This window comes from Coloeus monedula, assembly GCF_965178545.1.
Source record: "Coloeus monedula genome assembly, chromosome: 6".
In the NCBI taxonomy this organism is placed as follows: domain Eukaryota; kingdom Metazoa; phylum Chordata; class Aves; order Passeriformes; family Corvidae; genus Coloeus; species Coloeus monedula.
The window spans coordinates 31,767,019-31,791,656 of NC_138786.1; the positions used below are offsets into that span (position 1 = coordinate 31,767,019).

The following is a 24,638-nucleotide window of genomic DNA, read 5'->3' on the forward strand; positions in this document are numbered from 1 at the left end:
ACAGGATCACCTCCCTTAACCTGCTGGCCATGCCCTTCCTAATGCAGCTCAGGATCCCATTGCCCTTCTTGGCCACAAGGGCACTGCTGGCTCATGGACAGTTTGTTGTCCACCAGCAGCCCCAGGCCCTTCTCCACAGAGCTGCTTCCCAGCAGGTCAGCCCCCAGTCTGTGGTGGTCCATGGGGTTATTCCTCCCCAGGTGCAGGACCCTGCACTTGGCTTTGTTGGATTTCAGACAGTTCTTCTCTGCCCATCTCTCCACTCCCCTGAGGTCCTTCTGCTGGGCTGCACAGCTCTAGGGGATATCAGCCACTCCTCCCAGATTTGTGTCATCAGTGAACTTGCTGAGGAGGCATCTGCACTTTCATCCAAGTAATTGATGAGTATGTTAATGAATACTGAGCCTAATATTGAACCTCAGAAGACTCCACTATGACAGCCCTCCAACCAGATCCTGTGTCACTGATCAGAACCCTCCTTGCTAAAGTATGAGTAATTTCTAGAGGTAATTTCCAGAACTCAAAGAAAGCCCTCTGGACTAGAAGTACTTGTTTGTTATTTTAAAGATTTAAGAAGACACACATGGTAACCTTTACCAGAATCCAGAGTTATTTATATAGTTCAAAGAAGAGTTGTGTAAGAAATAATGAGTCTTTTCAACTGTGTATCACCTGCTTTATATACCATTATTCTAACATATGGTCTGTTACATGAAAATGTTTATGTAAGTCATTTTTGGTTATTTAATTACAAAACTTACCTTTCTGAACAAGTTCAAATCACATTACAGTCAACTGCTCAATGCAACTTGGAATAAAGGCTTCATCTCAATTATTAAAAATAGCATATTGCCCCTTTCAAAGAGTTGTATCATCTCCCACACATCCTACTTTGAGGATTATGATGCATGCAGTATATGTTATCTCCAGACTACTGCTTTCCCTTGAAGAGACAATTAGTCTCTTTAATGTTGGAGAGTGATGAAGAGCCTACACAGGCAGCAGTCATTCAGACAGTATTTTCAGTAAGAGAGAGTAGGTGGCATTAGTGGATGAAGGAGATATGCAATACATTTCATCTGTGAGCAACAACTGGGCAACACCCTCTGGAAATCAAGGACCACACAATGTTACGTTTATAATGTTTCTAATATTTATCTAATATAATGTTTCTTGTACATCAAGGAGTTAGCAATCCACATAACAGTTCCCTTGAAGTTCCCATAGAAGGCTGCCCTGTGCTCTATGTCCAGCACGGTTTTCAGGAATGTATCATGCTGCACAAACCCCTTTGGCCAAAGGACAGAGTCATCCACCTCACTGTAATGGAGGAGTCTGTAGGCAGCTCTGATTCAGTACTGGCGATTACATCTCCAGCATGGCTTTCCTTTATCTGAAAGAGTAGCAAGAATTTCCCATGAGTGGAGAAATCCATCCACAGATTGATTTGATGCTGCATGAACACACAGTTCCCAGCATCTGAAGGGAGTAAGACTTACTTGCTACCTATATTCCTCCTCTTCCTTTGCTTTATGAAAGCAGGTGTTTTATTCAGCTATTTGTTGTCAGGCCTTTCTTACTGAGATCCAGAAAGAACCTGGCACTTCCCTCTCTCTTGCTTTCTGCCCCAGTGCAGAAAACACACACACACACACGGAATTCCCTTTTCATTTCAAGACCCATCTCTTCAGAAGGAGAGATCTTTGCTTTTTTCTTGCAATTACTATTCAAGTCTTTTCTGTCCCTTAAGGGTTCTCTCTCCAGGCCCACTAATACTATGATATTTTGAAACAGTTAAAAGAAATCAAAGATTTTTTTCTTCTGCTAAGAGTTATAAACCTGTGGTTAAGTATCAGGTCTATCAGGGATCCAGTAATGCTAAAGTGGCAACCTTCCAAGAGCTTTTCCATTTGTACCCATGAATCTAAGAACAGTATTTTGGTTTTGCAGCTGTAGCCATCCATACTGATCAACTCAAAAATTTAAGCCAATTTTTAAGCCACCACAGCTATTCCTTCCTAAATGTCACAGATCATTTAGCAGTCCCTTAAGTCTTTAGCTCCTGTTTCAGCTTTCACTTCTGTCTAACTCCAAAAGCAGAGATATATTTAGCAGGAAACTCTAAGCAATTCTTGTCTGTCACCCAAATTTCAAAACAACACCAAGAAAACATAAGACCATTGGCTACACCAAATATATTTTATTTGAAAGAACAGCATATAGCTTTCTACACTAAAAAACAACAGTGACAAGATGGGGGTTTTTTTCAGACAGCAACTTATCTATCACATTTTTTGAGTTGGGGAAATTTGAATTTCCTGTATTTTTGACCCTTTAGGGAAAAAAAACCCTAATAAAACCCATGATAAAACTGAGGCACAGGAAAACAGACTACCACTTCAATTGAATATACTCAGTTGAAGGTCTAAACTAGCAAGTTAACATCTGGCCATCCTAATTTAGAGTACTGACAAAAGAATACTAGCTCAGGAAATAATTGCAGGATAACAGAATAGACAGACTTCATGCCTTCAGGCTCCTTTTTTTATAATGATGTTTTTGTAGGGAGATATTAAATTTCTCAGTGACCTACTTGTACAAAAATTTTCATCAGTAATCTCTGTTCTTTGGATAGATTTCAGTGTCTGACTGAGGTCTGATAAGAAAATGTTTAATTCTTTTGCAAACTTTGTACTTTGGATGTTACCTTCAGTTCCCTGCAGATAATCTACAATGGAAAAGAGCAAAAAATCAGGTTTCCATGGGGAGTTTTGCAAGAGAGAAATAGTAGAAATAATCTAGAAAATAATTTTAAATTAACTGTTTATACCAAAGTTTCAATTTCAAATTAATTTTGTTATTTTTTTTTTAATTGGCATTGGTAAGCGATTATCCACCCAGTGTGTAAAAAAAACTTGTTATTTGTCAGTGGGCTTGATGCATTGCATCTTATTCCTGATTTTGAAACCTAGATGCTGAAGTGATTTAAGTGTGACATTAAATATGCAGTCAGAGAAAAAAACACATTGTGCCCCTTGTGTTAATTTTGAAGACCTAGGTTGTGACTGCTGATGATGTATCCAAAGATGGGCAATGAAGTTGGTGAAGGGTCTGGAGCACAAGTTTGTGATGAAGAGCAGCTGAGGGAGCTGAGGTTGTTGAGTCTAGAGAAACGGAGGCTCGGGGAGACTTTACCACTCTCTACAATCACCTCAAAGGAGGCTGTAGAGGGGTGGGGTTTGGTCTCTTTACACAAGTAACAAGGAATAAATAATAAATAAATTACATATTTATGTCATATAATAAAAAAATATGACATAAGAGGAAATGGCAGTCATTTCAAGTTGTGCCGGGGGGTTAGATTGCATCTTATGAAAAAATGTCTTCACCAAAAGAGTTACCAAGCACAGGAACAGGCTGCTCATGGAAGTGGTGGAGTCACTGTCCCTGGAGGTACTTAAAAGACATATAGATGGGGCACTTGGGAATATGGTTTAATGGTGGACTTGGCAGGGTTAGGTTTTACAGCTGGACTTGATCTTAAAGGTCTTTTACAACCTAAATGATTCTATGACAGAACAGATTCTTATTAAAACCACAAGAAAGGATAAAATTTGAAAATAACTCATCATGTGTTAATTTAATGTTTCATACATATTCAAAATATGCAATCATAAGGACAGTAAGAATATTTCCTTTGGTTTTCTTTCCCTATGATTTAGCTATTCTCAGAAGGCAACATAAGCGCTCAAACATATCCAATATTGTTTTCATTGGTAGAGATCTAGCAGAGTGCATTTAAAAAGCTTTTCAACAAAAGCTAGTCTGAAATTAGCTATTTATTCTACCAGTGAGAAAAAGGCTTTTTTTTTTTAATTTCAGTTTTTACATTATGAAATCGCCATAGTGTTAGATGAACTGCAACATAATTAGTTCCGTTTTTCCTGTTGCAAAACTACAACTCTGTTAAAATACTATTTCTCCAAAGACAGGACTGATTTTTAAAGAGTTTAAGATACTAGAATTGTGCAACAAAATACCGAAATCCAAAATAATCTGAACATGCACACGTATTAAAATCTATATGTTGTTTCATATAAAATATTTAAATATAATAACACATTATAAAAATGCCTTGGTTTCCAAACACATGAGGTGTATTACTTATAATTATACATATAATATAATATATACTTATTTACTTATACACTCAGTTGTTTTAATTAAAGCAAAATGGCAAATGTAGGGAATGGTGTCATTATGAAGAAAGCTTCATGCCTGTATATCAGCTATTGGCTAAATGGTCAAAATGTTTGTCCTAAGCAGTTTTCATAATCAGGTCTGCAGAAAATATTTAATCCCCAGAAAACTTAGAATTTTCCATTATCTTTGAGATTGGATTTCTTAGTTCTTTTGCTGGGTGTTTCAGAAGTCAGCTCAGTAAAGGGTATCATGTTTGCAAAAGCTTTAATTACACTTAGACCATACTACTTCGCAAATATTCTTTTTTTCATTTTTGAAACTTAACAATCCCTTTGGATTTCTTGCCAACAGAAGCATTCACAGTTGGGAACAATACTTAGAGGCATTTGGAGCTTTTGTATGTAAAGCAGTTCTTTATAGCTCTCTGACTTTAAACTTGGGTCATCTTTCCTTCCACACAGCCTGACAATAATTGTCTGCTGTCATTTAGAGCCTCCAGATACTCCGCAAAACTCAAGCGTTAGCTTCAGTGTCCCACATGACAGTCAGCTTTATTTTTACACATTGTCTGTTTATATAGCATTATTCCCTAGAAATACTTATTAAAATACAGAACACATTCCAAATACATAAAGAAGGGTTATTTTCTGCTTTGTTAAAGGACAAGAATTTTAAAACATTTTGTTGTTAAGCTATCGTCATAAGGTATCCTCAGATACATAGTTTCATTTTCCAGAATGATAAAGCTGAGGTAATTCTCACTCATTTTAAATCATGTTCAACTACCAAGAATGCAGAAGAACCCTTTAAAATGACAGAACTGAGCAGAACAGATTTCCATAGGGGATCAGCCTTTTTGTTAAAAGAGAGCTTTATGTCATCATGCTACTGAAGCTATTCAGAGAAAATGTTACCATATTTGTAATTTTAAAATCAAGGGTATTTTGATAGAGCATAACAGTAACAAAGCAGGTGATAAATAATTAGAGAAAATAGAAATGTCATTCTATGCAGAAATGTTGAAAGTAAGTATATGTGCTACCTTTGCAGTCTTAGAATCCCACCTAATCTTGTCCTAACAATGAGGCAGCTGAAGTTGAACGCAAGCATTTCTGACAGAACAATTCTAGAATTTTTTGTGGTTTTTTATAAGAATGTATTTTAAAAAGTGAAACTCTTCAACAACTCCACCTTTACTGAACTCTGAGGATTCAATGGCATTCTCTCCCTTATATTTTTCCTTTAGGAAAATTAAGTGACAGAATTTCTGAAATCCTACTGTAATTGAAAAGCACAGAACCAGTATTACAGTAAATAATATCAAAATGCTGCCTATTTTATCATGTGGTAATCCAGAAAACAAATATATCAAAACAACAGGGGAAATGAAAAGGAGAAACATTACACTTTAATCTTGTATTAGTGTTTAATTTGAAAAGAATTGTTTTCCTTGCCTTAATAGGTGCATGCCAAGAAACACTTCTGTAGGTAGTTCAAAGATAATCCAGAAGAGCAAATATTGTGACTTGGGACACAACAAATTACGTTACGTCTTGCAATATCAAAACATTCTGTTTGGTAAAGCACACAATCTTGCATCCAAATATATAATGCTACTGTTGTCCAAATACTTATTCAGTGTTTTCTACACACACCATGGCAAAACGAATAGGCTCTTGTTAGAACCATAGTTCTCTGAGATAATTTGTCCATATCAATCCCACTTCCTTAGGAATTTGATGCCTCCACCCAAGATGCACCCTGCTCTTGTGTCTTGTCTCTGTGCTTTCCTTATCTGATGGCACCACTTAGTTCCCTCATGTAAAAGCCATGAAGAGAAATAGTTACACAAACTAAAGACCACACAAACTAAACAGCAGACAAAATATAGTGGTTAGCAATGTTAATGAACACAATAAGGCTTTTTATCTCAGAAAAAAAACCAAAAAACCCAGAGGAAGCTCTTGGGAAAACTTTTTGATCATGTTACAGAAGCAAACTTCAGGGGAAGAATTTCTTTCAGCCTGATAACATATCTGTTGGATTTCCTTGGTTAAAACTGTTGCAATACAGTATTTTTAATATGGAGCAGACCAGTGTCTGAGGGAGCCGGGGTTGTTTAGCCTGGCGAAAAGGAGTCTCAGGTGGAATCTACAGCTGCCTAAAAGGGGATCGTAACAAGGTGGGGACAAGTCTCTTCTCTCAGGTAACAAGTAACAGGACAAGAGAACAAAGCATCACGTTGCACCAGGGAAGGTTTAGATTGGTTATCAAGCATTGGAGCAGACTGCCCAGGGAAGTGGTGGAATCACCATCTATGGAGGTATTTAAAAGACATGGGGCACTTGGGGACATGGTTTAGCAATGGACTTGGCAGTGCTGGGTTGATGCTTGGACTGGATGATCTTTGAGGTCTTTTCCAACCAAATGATTCTATGATCCACTGTAGTGCAGGGATAAAATATTAGAATATACATTATTGGAGGGTAAATGTTCAAAAATTCTTTACTTATAAGGTAGATGATCAAACCATTTAGAGACCAGTGGTCTAGACCATAATTTTTTCTTTGACTAGTCTGCCAGAAGGGCTGGGCACTCTCCAAGTACTTAGCTCAGACGACAGAGTTTCACTAGTAATGATGGTATTGTATTATGAATTTCACATTTGCAACCTGACATGCTGTGTTATGGGAATACATGTGTTGGCTGGAGGCTTGGGACACATCTACCACAGTCTGTTAGTACAAAACAGCAGTTTTAATACCTCTCTGCTTAACAGACTTTGGCTTATATTGCAGAGTAGCCTTTGATCATATGAACTGGAATCCTTTCAGATAAAACTCATTTGGAAGATGGACTTCAGCAGCATGTGTAATCCACTCCAGCTGTTAAAAGGCACAGAGAATAATACTAGAAGTAGTTTGAAATAAAACTTATCAAAGAACATATGATGTATGCTGGATCTCCAGCACCACATGCTTTACTTTATAGATAGATGCATTCTATTGGTTTGCGTGACTTGGTAACACAGACATGACTCAAGATAAATGTTCGGCTCTTGGCACCAAGGACAGGGTGGCTAGGGCTAAAGCAGGCATTTTTAAATTTGTCTCTACACACTTGGCTCTGATTTTGTTTTGCTGGAAGACGTCCATTTCTGGAAGCCTTTAGGACATCAGTTAAGCCAACATTCCAGCTCTGTGCACTATCAGAGATGAGAAGAGCCACTTACCCAACATACTCAAAAAAAGACAGAATCCACATAAAAATTTTCATTTTACATCATTGCTCAAATACAGCTCATCAGCACAAAATCTCATCTAGACCAATCTTGTGCATCTGATAAAAGAAAGTATTGGAGAAAATAAAATGCCTCTAGCCACAGTCCAACATGCCAGTACTTTTATACCATTCCTTTATGATGTCTCATTGAAGGAAGTTTTTGGTTGGTTTTCCGTTAAAAATATTTAATGTTTCATATTCTGTTTTAGACGGTGGACCTTAGATATGACAAGGTCACTAACAGGATTAGGGTACCACAAAAAACCCAATTAATTATCAGAGAAGTTGAATTAGGTGCAATGACCCAGTGAAGTACTAAGCATCACTCTATTAATACAGTTTACAAGCTTGCATATCATAGGGAGGCTTGTGTAGTTTTTGGTGTCTTCCTACTGTGGTTTCCAATGAAGTATTAAAACACTACATTAAAAATAATCTAAAAAATACTATGAAAGCAAAATAAACTATGCTATTCTAGCAGAATTATCTGCAGTCTACCAGTTGCCAGAAAAACAGTGTATTAAACTGGTTTCTGATAGAGAGATGCTCTATGTGTTCTTTCTCTTTTTTTCTTTACAATCAGTACATTATCAGCCAATAGAAGACACATAATCAAAACTCTGGCACCTGCTTTCAGGCAGTCTTAAAATTTGCATAAATTAAGAATGAGAGTTAATTTAAAAAGTGCAGTATAAATAAGGAAGAATGTTGCTGAAATGCAACCAAATGTGCCACTTGTGGACATTTCTGTCCCAGTCTCTTCATCTGCTCCTTACATGAAAGTGCTTCTATAAATACCATTATTTTTATAATCTGACCCTAAATCTTTTTCAGTGCTACTGTGTCATTTTTGTGATTAGGGGAACAGCCCTTCACATGGCATTGTATATGGTGTGGCACCAGAGGCTCATGAATAAGAGAAAAGTTTCAGTGTTCTGGTCTTGGTTCCTTTCTCCTCACTCCTCCCCCATGGCTCCCATGCCTCCACCCCTTCAACTGCTCTTCTACACTGAGCTAATAGTAACCACCTTAGCACACTACTCAGCACTCATTCTTGGATCACAGTAGCCTAATTAGAGACTTCTATTTTATATGCAAATTGGAATTGGGTTTTTTTTCACATCTCCTATACACATCATTTAACATTAATCTCTGCTGAATTTCATCAGATGGTTTGTCACCCAACTACTCAGTATTTCAATGCCCTTATTTGCAGTAATATTTCATTTCTCTACAAATAATAATTTTCATAATTCACTAAGATACAACCTGTAAATAGCTGTACAGCTGTAAGAAAAAACCCAAACCAAAAAACCAAACAACACTCCTGATCTCTTTTTCCCTATATACAAAGGACCAGCATGTATAACCCGAAGGTTTGGGTTTTTTATAAAAAAAGGCAAACAAAAAACCCCCTGATGATGGCCTTTTTTCTTATATATACAGGTCTACCATTCCCCTACTGTCACTATCATAAAAAGAAAGAACTTTCAGAAATATATTTACCACAAGAAATGAAAATAATATTGATCTCCCTCAAACTCAGTCAAGCCCTTAATCACTTCTGATATTATCAATTATGATAGGATAACATTAAGTTTCCTTCAGAGATCTCAAGAATCATCAGAACATATTCTTACAGGGTAAATATAACCAAACAAAACTCAATGTAACAGGTCACGTGGAAAATTATTAGGGCTTTTATATAAACTTGATTTACTTATACACTTGCCAAAAGCTATTTGCTGCTTAATGAAGCTGAGCATGTTTTCTCCTCTCATTCATGCTAAGTGACATACCATTTAAGAAATTACTTTTCCAGTGAGAACAGAAGGCACTGAAAACATTGCCCAGTATAAGGGGTCAGATGAAAAGTACTGTGTTAGAGCTGGTCAGAAGATGCCCTAGGAACTAACTAGGTTTCAGGTGATGGCTGGTACAGAGATATGTATTTAGAAAAATGGAAAATAAAAGAAATTCAGGAGGAATTCAGACAAAATTGGTTGCTACAGTCACAGAGGGGGCAGAGGTATTTTTATGCTGGAAAACAAGAGCTTTTAAATCCTGTTTCTAATGTATTTAATTAAGAAAGACTGAATAGACAAACAGGTCTGTGGTAGTGAAAAATCTGATACACACTGATGTCCCTAAGGGCAACAGCTTAAATGCTGGGCAACCAGAAATGCTTAAAGGATGAACAGTATTTTTGTTGTAAATTAACTTTCAGCTATTTTTGTTCTCTGTTTGCAGGAGAACTACAGAACTATTTTGTTTGCTTTAGAAAGTAAATAATAATACTAAAATGATTTTGTCTTAGCATTGCATTTCAACTTAAATGGATGCACGGTCTTCCCACTTTTCCCTTCCCCATGTGGCGATATTCCATGATCTGGAAATCACAGGCTAAACTTTCATATGTTCATAAGACTAAGTTACACAATACAATATAAAATGCATTCATTTAAATCCTACTCACATTAGGGAACAGGAATTTATAACAATGCTTCAGCATTTGCTATATTCAAGACAGCCTGGATGAGCAAGGTAACTTGGTGAGGTGGTTTCATCTGTCATTTCTAGAGACATGAAGTCTCTGAAGCCACAAAGCCTATGAAACGTAAGATAGAAGACAGCAGGAAAACAAAAAGTGACAATTCCTATTTTCATGTGGAAAGTTAGTGAGTATACTTTTTCATACGAGTGTCTGGGCATTTGATGCCCTTGCCAGGAAAGCAGAGGAATGCTTTTGATACATTCACCAGTCTTATATCAGAGTTTGATAGACACTTCAGCCATCTCTCATTTTACATTCTTTTTGTAAAGGTGTTTTTTTGGTTGAGAGTCTGTGATTGCAGTGAGTATCCATCATCCACAGAAGATGAGTGAAACACATGAAAAGCCCCTTCAGTGAGTACTCCCTAAGGAGTTTCTATACGAAAACTTGAGATAGCAATAGTTATAGCATGAAGAACAGTCATGTCCTTCAAGCAGAAACAGTCTCAAACCTATCAGAGCAGAAACAATCCAAAAGTCAAAACTGATATTCACAACTACTAATGGCTTCATAGGTGGGGAAAAAAATCCCACAATAGAAAAGACATTCTTATGAAACACTCATATTTCACTGGTGTGAGAGTGTGCCTGGACTATTCAGGCTTGCACAGCCACGGTTGGCACCAAAAGCCTAGAGCCAGAACCCAATGTAATACAGACTGCACTTTCCAGAAAAAGGAGCAAAATCAGTTTTAGAAGAAACAAAACTTAGATCAACAAAGGAGTCATGAGAAGAAAAAATTACACAATACAACAGATAATGAAACGACAGTCAACAAGGAGCAATATAATGATACAATATAATATGAATAATCCATTGGTGACAAGAACTACAAGAGTGATGCACAAATGCATGGCCAAGAGTACATTATCAATACTGCAGGGGGTGCAAATCTCTAGCTTGTTGCACAAATGCATACATGTGAACGAAAAATTAAACTAAAGTAATTTTTTGTTTTATATAAAGTTTTTGACAATTTTGTCACATCATCCCACACACAAAACTTTAGTTCTCCCCAGCATGGAAACAATAACATCTGTAACATCATTTAAGGATTAATACAGCAAGTAAAAACTTAGAGTTCTTTCTGTCATCTAAACAATGACATATGTAGCTTGAAAACAGTGTCATATGTAGCTTAAAAAAGAACACTAGTCACTGATTAACTCTACTAATGCAGGATTTGGAAATTAACTCAGGAAGAAATCTGTGTGTACACCAGGTGAACTTTGATTACAGGGAAATATGATGAGACATAAGGGTGTTTCAACTTAACACATCCCACTTCTCAATTGTCCTAGACGGATTCACATCCATAAGAAAGTCTCCTTCACGAAAACCTAACAAGCAATAGGAAAATCAAACCTGCAAGTTTATCAGGGATTTCATACACTTAGTTGAGATCTCAGTGTCAATTTTTTGTTAGGACATTTGCAAAAGGTTTTAGAGACTTTCTTTACCTGGATGCAGGAGTACAATGAAACTGTCTACTGGATAGTCAGCCTCTGAGTGCATGTTAAGGGAGTTCAAAGACAAGCCCTCAGTTTAAGCCAACACACAGTCCAGCATAAGTAGCAATCTAATGGAAGAACACATGACCACCACATATGGCCTTTAAATCTTTTTAAACTTGTATCTGTAAGCTTTAGAGTCTATGGAGATGCTACTTGTTAATACTCACTAGACATTCAATGGATGTCATGCTTAGTAAGAGCTCTTGTACTGTTAGTAATTATAATTTGAGAACTAGAAGAAAGAAAACATGGGCAGAAAAACTAAGAACCAGGATTGTCGTTCCTGCAAGTTAATTGCAAGGTCTCTTGGTGCTTTAGGATTAGTGGGAGTATACACTTTTAACAGCTTGAGCATCTTCAGAAAACTTATTCAGAGTGGGCAAACCTTTTTTGTTTGTGCTGGATCCAAACAGATAAACGAGCAGTAATCTCAGTATTGTCATCAAATTCTGATGTCTCCCATCATAAACCCTGGGTAAACTTTCTGTGAAGATCCTTGGCCAGTGCTGATACACTTAGCAGATGAATATCCATATAGTGATGAAGTAAACCAGATCCAGGACTTAAACTCCTGTGCAAAACTGCAATAACAGCACATCTCCTTGTTCATGTAAAGCGAAGCTGATTCTGCAGAAGATGCAAGAGATATTTAAATACTGCCCCCAGTCTCTGGTATGGAGACACAAAACTAGTTCTGTGAAGTCTAAATATTTCCAGCCACAGTCCTATTCTTGTGGACTATCCACCACAGTAGTTATGACTACCTTTCTTTAACTTGTGGGTTTTTTTATACAAACTGGGACTACAAATTGGCACTTGCTGACAAATTGCTACTTATTTTTACCACACATTGATAAATATGGAAATGCTTTGAATGATCAAGGCCAGCATCTCTTAGGTGCACACAAAGATAGCACGAATTTCATCAGCTACTCTTACCAGCAAAAAGAACAGATTCTGGGATACAGCATTATGTAGGTATATGACATCACAAAGCCAGCAAATCAAATTATTTCTGAGAAAGTCTTGGAATAGACTGATTTTAATTGTAATCATATCAGAGCTGCATATTTTTGATGGCAGGGAGTACAGCTTTGCTCTGAAATACATCTCACTGACATGGAAATCGACTTCCTTTGTTCCTACAATGTTCCTAAAAATGACTGTGTGGAAAAGTTAAAATCTTTTGAATTCCTGAGTCATCTAGGGCAACTGACCTCTAAGAAGACACAATGTTCACCATTTCCCTTCTAGCTACTTCATTCTCCCTCATAGTTTTTTGTTGGGGTCCCTCCCCCGCCGTGTAGCCCTGGCAGAGGGGCCCTGAGGGCACAGGCACGGGGTTTCCCTGCCCCTGCTCAGCCTCGTTCCCATGGGTTGGTTTGTGTTCCCTGTGCGGGCAGAAGGACCCTCGGGTGCCGTGACTGGAACAGTTCCTGGGCAGAGCCCCGGCCATGCGGCTGGAGAAATAAACATCTCTGAAACAGCTATCAAGAATCTGTCTGTCCATATATATTTCCTTTCCACGGGACTCCTGGTTTGATAGATGCGTGTTGCAGTATCCCCACTGCAACAGTTTTTATCATTTTCTACTCTTGGGTCTTTATCACTGGAATCTACTTTCTCAAAAGACTTAACACAATCTGAGAAGAATGTGTTTCAGCTATGCTGAAATATGAAAATTCATAAAAATTTTCATATATTAAACACATGTTAACACATACTTCTAAAGAAAAAAAGAGAGCTATCCTATCATTATTCAGGGGAAAATGTCTGTAGTCTTAAATGTAACCTTTAATACTTTATGCATATGTACCTTCATTTAAAGAGTACCTACAGAAGAATTAGGAGTGTTCTTTGAGGAGCATAAAGCGTGTCTTGTGAAAGGGTGGTTAATGGAATTAAAAAACCCCTCCCATCTTGTTCCAGAACTGCTTTACATCTAAATTTAAAATTTAAAACCAGCACTAACAAAGTATTTTGAACAAGATTTCTTAAAACTAACTACCACAGGAGGCAAACATTTGACTTTATTCTCTACACTGGAGTATCTGTCTCGTGCCACAAATATTATAGGAATGAAATGTTCTGGCAATGTCTTTCTTGTGCATATTACTTTCATGAATTAAGGACCTGCTACAAAATCAATTTCTGGTCTTGACATGAGATGCATGCATATGTCTACATGAAAAGTATATAGGAAAGCACATAAAAAACCCAACACAAAACAATTAAATTCCTTTCTGCTGTTGATTTGCAAATCCTAGCAAACCAAGTATTTTTTTTTAGAAATCTGTTAATGAGCAGTCTTCTCATTCACTGAGTCTTCTACTATAATAACCACCGTTCATCACATCATGTATTTCCTTTGTAATGGCAGAATGCTGAAATCAAAAAGACAATCTCTCACGGTACTATAAACCATAAGAGGATACTGTTGACATAAATCTATAGGCACATCATGCAAACTTTCCCTAATCTGTAGAAGTCATAAATTTCTCTTTATTCTTGAAACAACATCCATGTTGTTCATCAAAACCAGTGCTGCCTGATACGCTTGCCGGGCCCTATGCACACAAAAGCATTTGGCTTGGAAGACCTCTCCTTTAGGCACATACTATTATGGTAGATGAGGAACAAGGATGAAATCTGACACCGCATTTTTGCTAGTTTGGAAAGCTTCTTGCTCACAGGATGAATAATTCTGATGAGAACAGAAGTCTAGGGAAAGTTGAAACAATGACACCTTCTCAGAAATGTGCTGCAATTTCTATATTTACTGGTTTTATCCGTTCCCGAAGTGTTTTAAAACCAAGAGGTATTGAAAATGAAGTGACATTGCTTTAACTGGTGTAGAGGAATGACAAGAATGCAGATGGTAGTATATCCATTTATGCATTCTCTGAAAGCTTCTTTTATGGAGCAGTAGATCATGGGATAAAAGACCTTCTAGAAGAGTTTTCAGGGGGGAGACCTGTGATGGCATCTAGGTAAGGCTACCTATTGAGTGTTCTCACTTCGGGAACCTAAGCACCTATGACAAAAATCTAGGGAAGGTAAGTTTCATGACACTTCATTTCAGACTGATACAGATGCTGTGGAATTGTAGTGGTGATTGGTTCCACACAATTCTTCCTAACCTTGGTAAGGTGCAAGAGACTAGTTAGGGTACATGTTCTCACTTCTGCCGTAACTACTCCTCGTTCATATGCCTACAGTAGTGCTCTACCTAAGATATAATTACATTAATTAACAAAACCAATACACTGGTTTTCCTCATAAGCTATTTTGAGCTGCAAAAGAGGTTAATCTACCACCTTTTCTAGAATATATGCAAATGCTAAGAGACTTATTTATTTGTCATAGTAATTATTGCTCTCTGTCTGATAAAGTACCTCCTTTGCCATTTAAGAAGGCAGTATACTTTTTTAAGGACTATCAGAACACATGAAAATTACAACTCCTTTAAATACAATTCAACAATCCACCAAGTTAAATCATATTTTAAAAGTGGAGCTATTATTTTTGCATATTTCATCAAATTAACTCCCTTAATATTTCATGCTTAAACAGGGGAGGGATAGTTGTGAAGCAAAATAACTGAATTAAGGTGCATGGGAAAAGATTCTGTTCTCTCTAGAACTAATATTCCAGTGACTTGCTTTCTATTTTCTCCTCTCTCCTCTTTCTACTCAAATCAGCTAGGAGAGCCTTTCAGATGTTAAAACTACCCCCTATATTTACTGCAAGGACACTCAATCTCCCGGTTTACCAGTTGCTATTCAGAATACATATGTACAAAATAATACTTTTTGATATCCAATATATATCTGTCTGTTTTGGCATCTTCCAGAAGTGCCTTGTTTCATATAAGTAACATGTGTTGCAGCTTCAGAAATTAAATCAGTTAAGGTGTTTGAAGCGGCCTGACTTCCATCACAACCTCAAAAACCCATTACCTGAACAAGACAGGACAGCTACCAGAAACAAGTAAAAGAAGGGATTTTCCCCCAACACTTTAAATAGCTCTGACTTTGAACAATAAAATCCTTCCTCCACACTTATATCCTGGCACAACTGAGACTAATGAGTAACCCATCCTTTGATGCTTCCTAGGATCTCAAGCACTTAAACACCAGCTAAATAAGAAAAAGCTGAAAATTCAGAACAGGTCTCCCAAGCAGGTGACAGATTCCTGTGACTAGTAATCTTGCAGTAAGTTCTTAAAAGTAAAATTATTTCTTATTTCCCAACATTCCACTTTTCTTTGTTCACTGAACTCAGTTTAGTACGATGAAGCCAGAAATACCAGCTTTCTTCCTCTTCAACATTAGCAAAATGTCAGTGGAATTGGATTTCTTATATTAAAAGAAAAAGAGTGTGGTTTAGGGTTTTTGTAATATTTTTTAAATAGTTTTGGAGCAGTTCTCTGATCATCGTGAATATACCACTAAAAAATTTTGAAAGCCTTCTTTCTTTCTTTCTTTTATTCCAAGACCAAAGTCTGAACACTGGATCTATCCTAATAAATCATGCTCCCCTTGATAAAATTCAGGATAGAGGAGTCCATGAATCTTAGATGACAAAAATAAATTTTGATCATGATGATGTGATAACTTTGACTGATGCAGATACACGCACTCACTGTGCAGCGACTTGCTTGCGGTGGGTTTGATACTAATTGAAGAGGAATAAATTCTCACCATTTACACACTGCGAAGTCACGTCTACATCAGATATTATACAGTCATTTCCCTTCACAAGATTTTAGAACCACTCTTAATTCTCTTTGCACAGCTGAAAATGAGTATGTGAAACAGCACAGTGGGTTAAGCAGTCACAATGAGCAAGCAATATATCAGACTGACCTAACAACCAAATGACTGATACTAACAACCAAATAAAGAACCAGCTACACAAACTGTGCTATCAGATCCAGGCCAAAATCCGCCCCCCGTCCCGTACCCATCTTTAACTCCACTGAAAAATAAAACTGACACAAATTGCTGAAGTACTTTTCATGAGTGGACTTGGCTAAAGTGAATTTTGTTAAAATGCACATTACTTTGAAGGTAAACTTCAGTATTTATTGTTACCACTATTCACAATCAAAGAGCTTATAATGATTTTGAGTACCCATGACTTCATACTATCCCCTTAAGACAGACAATATTGAAAAATATGGATGTGCATTTGATCTCAAAAGCAGAAGGACGCTACATATATTTTTTGTTATGAAAATATAACTCAGTGTTCATCATAGTCCTGCATCTGTCTTCACATAGCAAAATAGAAATAGATTGAATTACACAGGTTTCTGGCATCAAACAAATTCTGCTGAAGTCAGCTTAGGCTGAAGGTAAACTGTACTTGTAAAAATAACTAAAGTTCTATTTTAGATGCATAAATATGGATCTAATAATTTTACTTTAGACACTTTCCTCTCTCCCCTATGATACACTTCAAAGCAAGAAATAACGTGGCTTTTTAATGTAACATTTCCGTAATTCTCCAAACAAAGAAATTCAGTGTGGAAAAGCAGTAATACTGTACCTTGATTTCTTCTATTTCGTCTGGCACTATCTTGTATGCAGATATAGTCCCACCCAACCTGAAATCAGGAGAAGAAAAATGTTCTCAAAATCAGTAACAGAAAATACAATATGTTAATAGTGTCATGACTTGCTCCAAAACACAATATTCCTTCTACCAATTTAGAGGTAAAACCCAGTAAGTCTCAAATCAAAAGCAAAAAAACCCCTTTCTTTATGCAACAAAAAATCTTTGTGATTAACATAAATACTAGAAACAAGGTGTCCATCACCTTAACAATTAAGTCAACCAAGCAGAATTACCATTACCAGGATAGTATTTCTTATATTAATGGCCATCAGCAATCATATTCTGTGATTTCTTGTTGATTGTCTAAGGCATATGGATGAGTTTAAATATTTGAAGGCTGATGTGCTTTGCACTGCGTATTTCACTATGCTGCTATACAGTCTGAAATGCATCCAAATACAATTCTACAAATTGGAATTTTTAAATTAAATGTGCATATACAGACATCACAAATCACACAGACTCTATGGCCTCCATGTTTGAAAAATCTCTGCAGTTAATGATTGATAATAAAAAGTGGGTAATGAGCAACAGCTGGCATTGACATGGAAAAATAGAGGGTTTTGTTCCACATGGAACTCACTGAAATGACTTTTTTAAATCCTACAAAAATCCTGGTAAAGAACAGTTCACATACTGAAGATTCATGAATAGTATGTACTATAAATGGTGGTAAATATTACATTTTTCCCAGAGACATGCAGACATGGCTACTTTTATTTCATGAAGCAGTGACATCAACAGTGACAATTCAGACCTAAAAATATAAGTGCACTAATGACCTCCTGCTGGCTCTGCACAGCAATACTATTCATTTTCTGGATCCTACAAAAATGGAAGTCACATAAGAAACTATTTTTTGTAAACCAGTAGACTGGTTCAAATGTGCATTTGAATTATCTCCCTATTACTGGAATTTTTCTTTCCAATTGTCAGCATTTCTACACATACGTATTTTCTTATATCTTGAAATTATTATAAATATTGTTTACTCAGGTGAAAAAAGGAAGAAGAGAATAACACAGAAAATACGTTACAATTTTCCATGTAAGTCCTGCCTTTCCATATCTCTACAAGCAAGTCACTCTTGTAAATGAACTGTTTGAAGGCTTTACACAGAGGATTAAGTCTGCACAGGAAAAGTCTGAAGTCCATCACTGCTCCAGGTAACATCAGCTATGATTTCTGAGGTAGAGACAGGGTTCAGATATCACAACATCCAAATTCATCATGGACAAAGAGTGTAGCAATTGCTCTCTCCCTCTGCAACTTCCATTGCTGCCATTCATTAAGTGAGCTTAAAGTTGGAGGGAAACTTCTTTTGCCAGTGCAAGTACAGACATGAGTTTTTATTTTTCATGGCTTTTGTTCAACTGGTGTTTCTAGGGAGAGCTACAAGAAATTGGCTTTAGCATCATGACGAAAGACTGCTTCATCACCCCGTGACAAGTAATGGCTTAGATGGCATGTTAACATTGCACCTGACCAGACCTATTGCTACTAGAATGAGGCCCATGAGAGAGAAACTTATGTACTACTTTCAGATCCATTCCTGCCTGCACTTTGGAGTACCCAAAAAATTAACTTCATTGACTTTCTACCCTCTAGCAAAAGGAGAATACAGAATCTCTGCTGCCAGCAACATGGAATTCCACCTGGCAGATTTCTTTATTGGCCACCCTTGGCACAACTATTAAGCACTTTCCTGGAATATCAGAAAAAAAAAAAAAAATTACTCAGTAAAGTCATCTGACTTGCTTAAACCATTAATTAACATCACTATGCAAAATAGTTCTGCAAAGTTTTGTGTCAAGAGTTTAACACACTGAATCTCCAAGTTGCAGTTCAAATGGTACCACTTTTTGAAAGTAAAATGTCAGTTACCACAATTCCACATTTTTGAAAGAGAAAGACATATTAAAAATTATGTTACTGTTTAAATAAACAATCTCTTACTGATAGCTTCAGATCACATATCTCTTAAGCCATTTACAATCCTACACTGACACCTTTATTTTAAAAATCCATATTACAAACATAAACAATGACAAATTTGAAGCTGAAAGAGAATCAGAGAACATTAATATACAATTTTAGCAATGCCTCAGATTTGAAACGAAGTTTTTAAGGAAGTCTATACTTCCTTCATCTCGGAACATTAGATTTCACTCAATCTTATAACTTCTGAAAGAGATCCACCACAGCAGATTATAGTAACAGATTTAACTGACAAAGGACATAAAAAAGACATTTCGTTTTGTGTATAAAGTTTGGCTGTGAGTTTCACAGAACTTTAAAGGCACATCACTGGGAGGATGCAGCTAACACACTGAACTCTTCTACTGGTCAGAAGTATGATATGTAAGAAACAGAACTTTTGTTTTACTATATAATAATGTGTACATAAGAAAAAAAAGATTTAAGCTACCTATTTGGCAGGCTGTGAGTAGTGAACAGTAAGATACAGACAAAATTTAAAACCACTCAACTTTTTTTTGCAAAATATCTTTCTTAGTTTCAATGTCATGCAAAAACTATTATGCTGTACCATTCACTCACCAAAGAAACTAAAGAGGCAGAACCAGTTGTGAAACATGTCGCATACTCTTCACCCAAAACCCATAAATACCAGTTTATTCCAACTTCAAGGTAAATGCTCTGAGAAATTTGAAAGTGATTAATTTGGTGCTACCACATCACTGTTACAAATCTCCAAGTCTGAAATGTAAGGGACTAGACAACGTGACACACACACAAGTTACAGAGAAAAACAAAAACATTGTGATGACTGGTCAGAAAAAAACAACAAATCAAAGCAAATTGAAAATCAATGCAATAATGGATGTGTCCAACTTGAGGAAAACTTTATATTTCAAGTGTTTCTCTGAATTGCATTTAAGTGTAACCATCAATTGTGGCCTGTCCGGAAGCTTGCTTTGTCATTGTGCAAATCCTTGATTTGATTACTGACATCGGAAAGAATAGAGACCAGACAATTACACACAGGAGATTTCAGCTACAGGATGATACACAGAGTATGACAGAGGGCTTGCACGCGGCATGTTTTTTCACTTTGTTGAGAAAAACCTTGGTTTTTTAAGAATATTTTACAGTACCATTCTTAATCACAATGTTTCAAGAAGTAACTGTGATCAGAGGAGCAAAGAACCAGCTAGCATGACTGGGTATACAATAATTACAATGGGCTTTGCATGCTAAAATATATTGCAGCAAAGATTGTGTCAGAATGGCCACAATTCAGATCACTAGGAACCCAGTTTTTGTGCAGATTCACTCTTTGTCTTTCACATGTTTTAGTTTTTTTACAGATTTTATTATACTTCTCTCCAGTTGAACAACTCAACATCCAGCATCTTCCAATATAAATAGCATTTTCTCTCTGATAATACACACCCAATCAAGAGCAAAGCGAAATATACAGCCAGCTACTTCCAGCATACTGAAAAGATGGTCACAAACTTCATCTAGAGAGACCTAATGTGTAAAGTCTCTCTCTCAAACTGCAGTATTTTCACACTATAACAAGCCATGCTATTTAACAGTGAAATTATTTTAAATACTAGTTATTTTTAATGTTTCACTTGTATATGCAACAGATAATCTCAAACGTGCCACAATTTATACTCAAATTTTGATAGACATCAGTCTTATCAGCTCTGTATCATACCTTGCATGTAATACAGACAGCCCAATTCTCAAACCTCTTTGCAAAAGAGAAACAAAATTATTCCTAGATGTAGAAATAAGAGCTGACACATAAATAATGAAGAACAACACCTTATACTGGGCTAAAGTGGTGAAGGCCTTTGAGGGAAGGATCAGAAAAGATAAGATAGAAATTCCATAAAAATAATCAGGAAATAATAAATATAATTATTTTTAACAGAGGTTTTTAAAATAACAGAAACTAAGTGCCTTTCTTATCTTTTCAGACTGGGTTCACAAAAGTTCACAAAAAGGATTCAGGAGAATGTGAAAAACAAGGTTTCTATAGCAACCTAAGAAATTAGCAAAATACAGGAAATAAACTGAACTAAGGCCAACACAGTTGTATTGGAACAGATGGATGCTTTACTACTTCACAGATTAAAGCAGAATACCATGGAAGAAGGAAAACTACACCCAAGTTAAGCAAAGTTGAAAACCAGGAAGAACTGTGCTCAAATGGAGACAAGAAACAATGAACCACAGCTTGAATGAAAAGTACACTCACGACAAAACTAAAAGAGAAATAAATTACAGCTCTGTTACATTATTTTAACAAGCTGACCTGTTTGCTGTTTGTGTTACTTCCCAAATAATGCAAGTTGGACTTCTGGCTGTTTTCCCCTGTGCCCCTCTACATATCCATGTTCAGATGGACTCACTGGAGTATTATTGCAGAACTACATTTTGTGCAAGACACTTGTGCACTTGGACTGAATCTATACAGGTCAGCTTTTATAATATGAATTCTGACCAAAGATATGAACACAGTCTTTATATACAAGTCCCACATTCAGGGACTGTCATAAGAAGCTGAGCTATTGATTCATCCGTTAACTTAATAAATGAGTCATACTAGATGCAATGAAGTAAATTTTCTAAAAATAGCTTGTAGCCAGCTTGGCTGCTGTCATCTGCTGAATTTCTCCAACGCCACTTTAATTAACATTAATCCTTCTTCAGATAGATCACTGTCTAAACAATATCAAGTTGTCACTAAGCCTCCCAGTGAAACTCTGCTTCATCTTTTAATGAAAGCAAAACTCAAATTCCTCTACTTGGCATTTTTTTTCCAGATCCATCTCACAAATGTATTTGTTACCTGCCATCAGGATATTCAGTCTTTTGATTGATTTACAAACCAAGCAGATTATTCAGGAGAGACTGTTCTTGGGAGCAGATCAAATGACTGGGAGCCAGACTGGCTATTTCTAATGCTACGGGCATGCTCATTTTATTACAGGTTACTGAATGAATACTTGCTACAATACTTCTCCTGCCAAAGCAAACTGACCAAGGCAGCATCCTTAGCCTACTCAACTGGACTACCTTGATGTTGACCCCTGTGATATCAACAAATCAACCGGCCTTGGATCCTCACATCCTCACAAAGTATTCCAAGGAAAGACGTAGCAGGATTTGAAAGCATTTGAAAGCAGCTTTTGTCTCCACTACCTGTAAGATACATTAAAAGCAGACACAGAGCTCCTTTAATTGATAACTAGTTTCTACTGACCTTTGAGAAATTGTTAAAGCACCCTGAGGGAGGTAATAAGAAGGCTGCTATTCTGGGCTCCCTTCCTACACAACAGAACACCGGCAGCTACAGCAAGCTGGGCTGCAGCTCCTATTGCTGGCTGCTCGCCAGCAATGAACTGGGCAAAACAGCTTCCAAAGAGGATCCTGGTGACAGCTTTACTTACCCGGAGGTGTAAAATGATTTGATGAAGATCCACCCCAGGTATTTTGTTTCTTTCTGGGGTTTGATTATTATTATCGTTATTATTATTATTATCATTATTATTACTATTACTATTATTATTTTAATGGATTCAATAATTAGATCCTTGAAAAGTTACTTCCCTCCTCCCCCAGTCTCAGGCTAACTTCAACATGCTGTACGGAAAAACCTCACAGAAATCAAATTATTGCAGACATGCCCTCTGTCAGTTCATGTCTCTCATGAACAACAGCTCTGAGATTAAGACATCAAATGTACAGGATTCGCCCTCTGCCTCACCAGGTCCCAAAGATTCTTTGCACACACAAAAAAAGAAGAGGGAGGCAATAAAAATTTTTATCCCCTACCTTATCACTGTTTTAAGGGTAACAAGTATACCACATTTTCTGTTGCTTTCAGGATTTTATTTTTCCCAAGAAAAGCAACAAACTACATGAAAACATAATTTTTACAGAAGAAAGCCATGTTATTTTTCTTTTTCACTCTTCAAAGTTGGTTTGTTTTTTGTTTTTTTGTTTTCTTTTAATTTTACTATAGGAAAAGCAAACTAAATCAGAAGAGGCTAATTTTTCAGACACTTCCAGCAGGAAAATATTATCACCTCAACAGTCTATTAATGGAAGAGAATAGTACAAGGATCTTTGTCCTCAACATATGTCAGAAACTAGGGATGAGGGCATATGTAGGTCATTTGGCAATCCCAGGACCAGGAGCCACTCTTCCCTTCTAGCAGAATTAATCTGACTTGATTTAATTTTGGAGAGGAAAGCTGGAGCTGTTATAAAGTATATGAATTTAACATACACACCTCTGTGTAGTTATCCAGGCCCACATGAGTTCAGAGCTTAGTGTAGTTTTCTAGGGGGTAACTTTACCTCAGCACAGGGGGCACAGCCCTATATGACAGTTTGTGGTGACACTGCTGTCAGCCAAAGGACAGCTCGATAGATGGACTGCCTCCTCCTGAAAATGTTTATCAGTTTGCTTACTGCCTAATAAAGACGCACAAGGGGAACAGGAAGGCACCATCACCAAGAAGTTTTGGGCTTGCAGGCATGGTCACCCAAAACAAACAAATTGGATAAAGAGAACACTTAGAATACATGGACTTTTCAGTGGTGCAATTTTCTTATTATTTTTTTTAATCTCAGCATGGGGAGGTGCCTTCTGTGCAAAATCAGGAGGAATGCTGAGCTTCCATGTGAAGCAAAAACAATTTAAGTTTTGATTTTCACTAAAAGAATTAATTAATAATTGGTCAAAAGTCCATTCATCAATACTTGCATGTTTCATGGTAAGAATTTGAAGCACGCAAATAGCAAATATTTTAATACCTTTGAATAAAATAAATTGAGTATAAAAAATATGGATATTTATAACATCAAGCTCTTTTTTAGGATTTTAGCATTTAACTGGTAAATAAATACTTCATCATTTGTAATAGGCTAGTTCTACCAGATTATAGCAACTGAAATGGTCTGAGAATAAAGTACTGAAGACTAATTCTGCACTTAGGATTTTCATTACAGATTCAAAATTGTATTTATAATTAAAACTGACTTATAAAGTCTTCCCAAATGCCAGCAGAATCTAAAAACGCTCTTGCCATGTGGACCAACAGCAAAAGAGCCCACTTCTGTGCAGGATGCATGTGTGTTTATAGTGCAGAGGAATGATTGTACTATGCTCCATCTGATTGGTAATCTAAATATGGAAATCATACATTAAATCAAACAGACAGAAATGTCAGCTAGATTTAAGTAAAACTGTGTTCAGTGACTTTGAAAGTTCCCACTGGGGCATCAGATGCTTGACCAGCCAGCTCATTAAACAACATGAGCAAGATTTGAAATTTCCTGAGAGAAAAAATAAGCAGAAGCAGACAAAAATCATTATCACAGAACCAGTAAAACTCTCACAATTTAGACAAAGAAATAGATATTTAATATCCATGTTGGGATTTAGTCAGTAGACTGAGGACTTTAACACACTGTAT

The 24,638-nt window shown here is 36.7% G+C and overlaps 1 protein-coding gene across 2 annotated transcripts in view; it reads right to left on the reverse strand.

The window, feature by feature from the left end:
• The window catches only part of GPHN (gephyrin), a 281,765-nt gene that overhangs the window by 150,241 nt on the left and 106,886 nt on the right, over nt 1–24,638 (reverse strand). For both annotated transcript variants that reach the window (XM_082283301.1, XM_082283300.1), the window contains exon 3: nt 17,107–17,164. In XM_082283301.1, the coding sequence (XP_082139427.1) occupies nt 17,107–17,164 (58 nt within the window). The remainder of the gene's footprint in view (nt 1–17,106; nt 17,165–24,638) is intronic.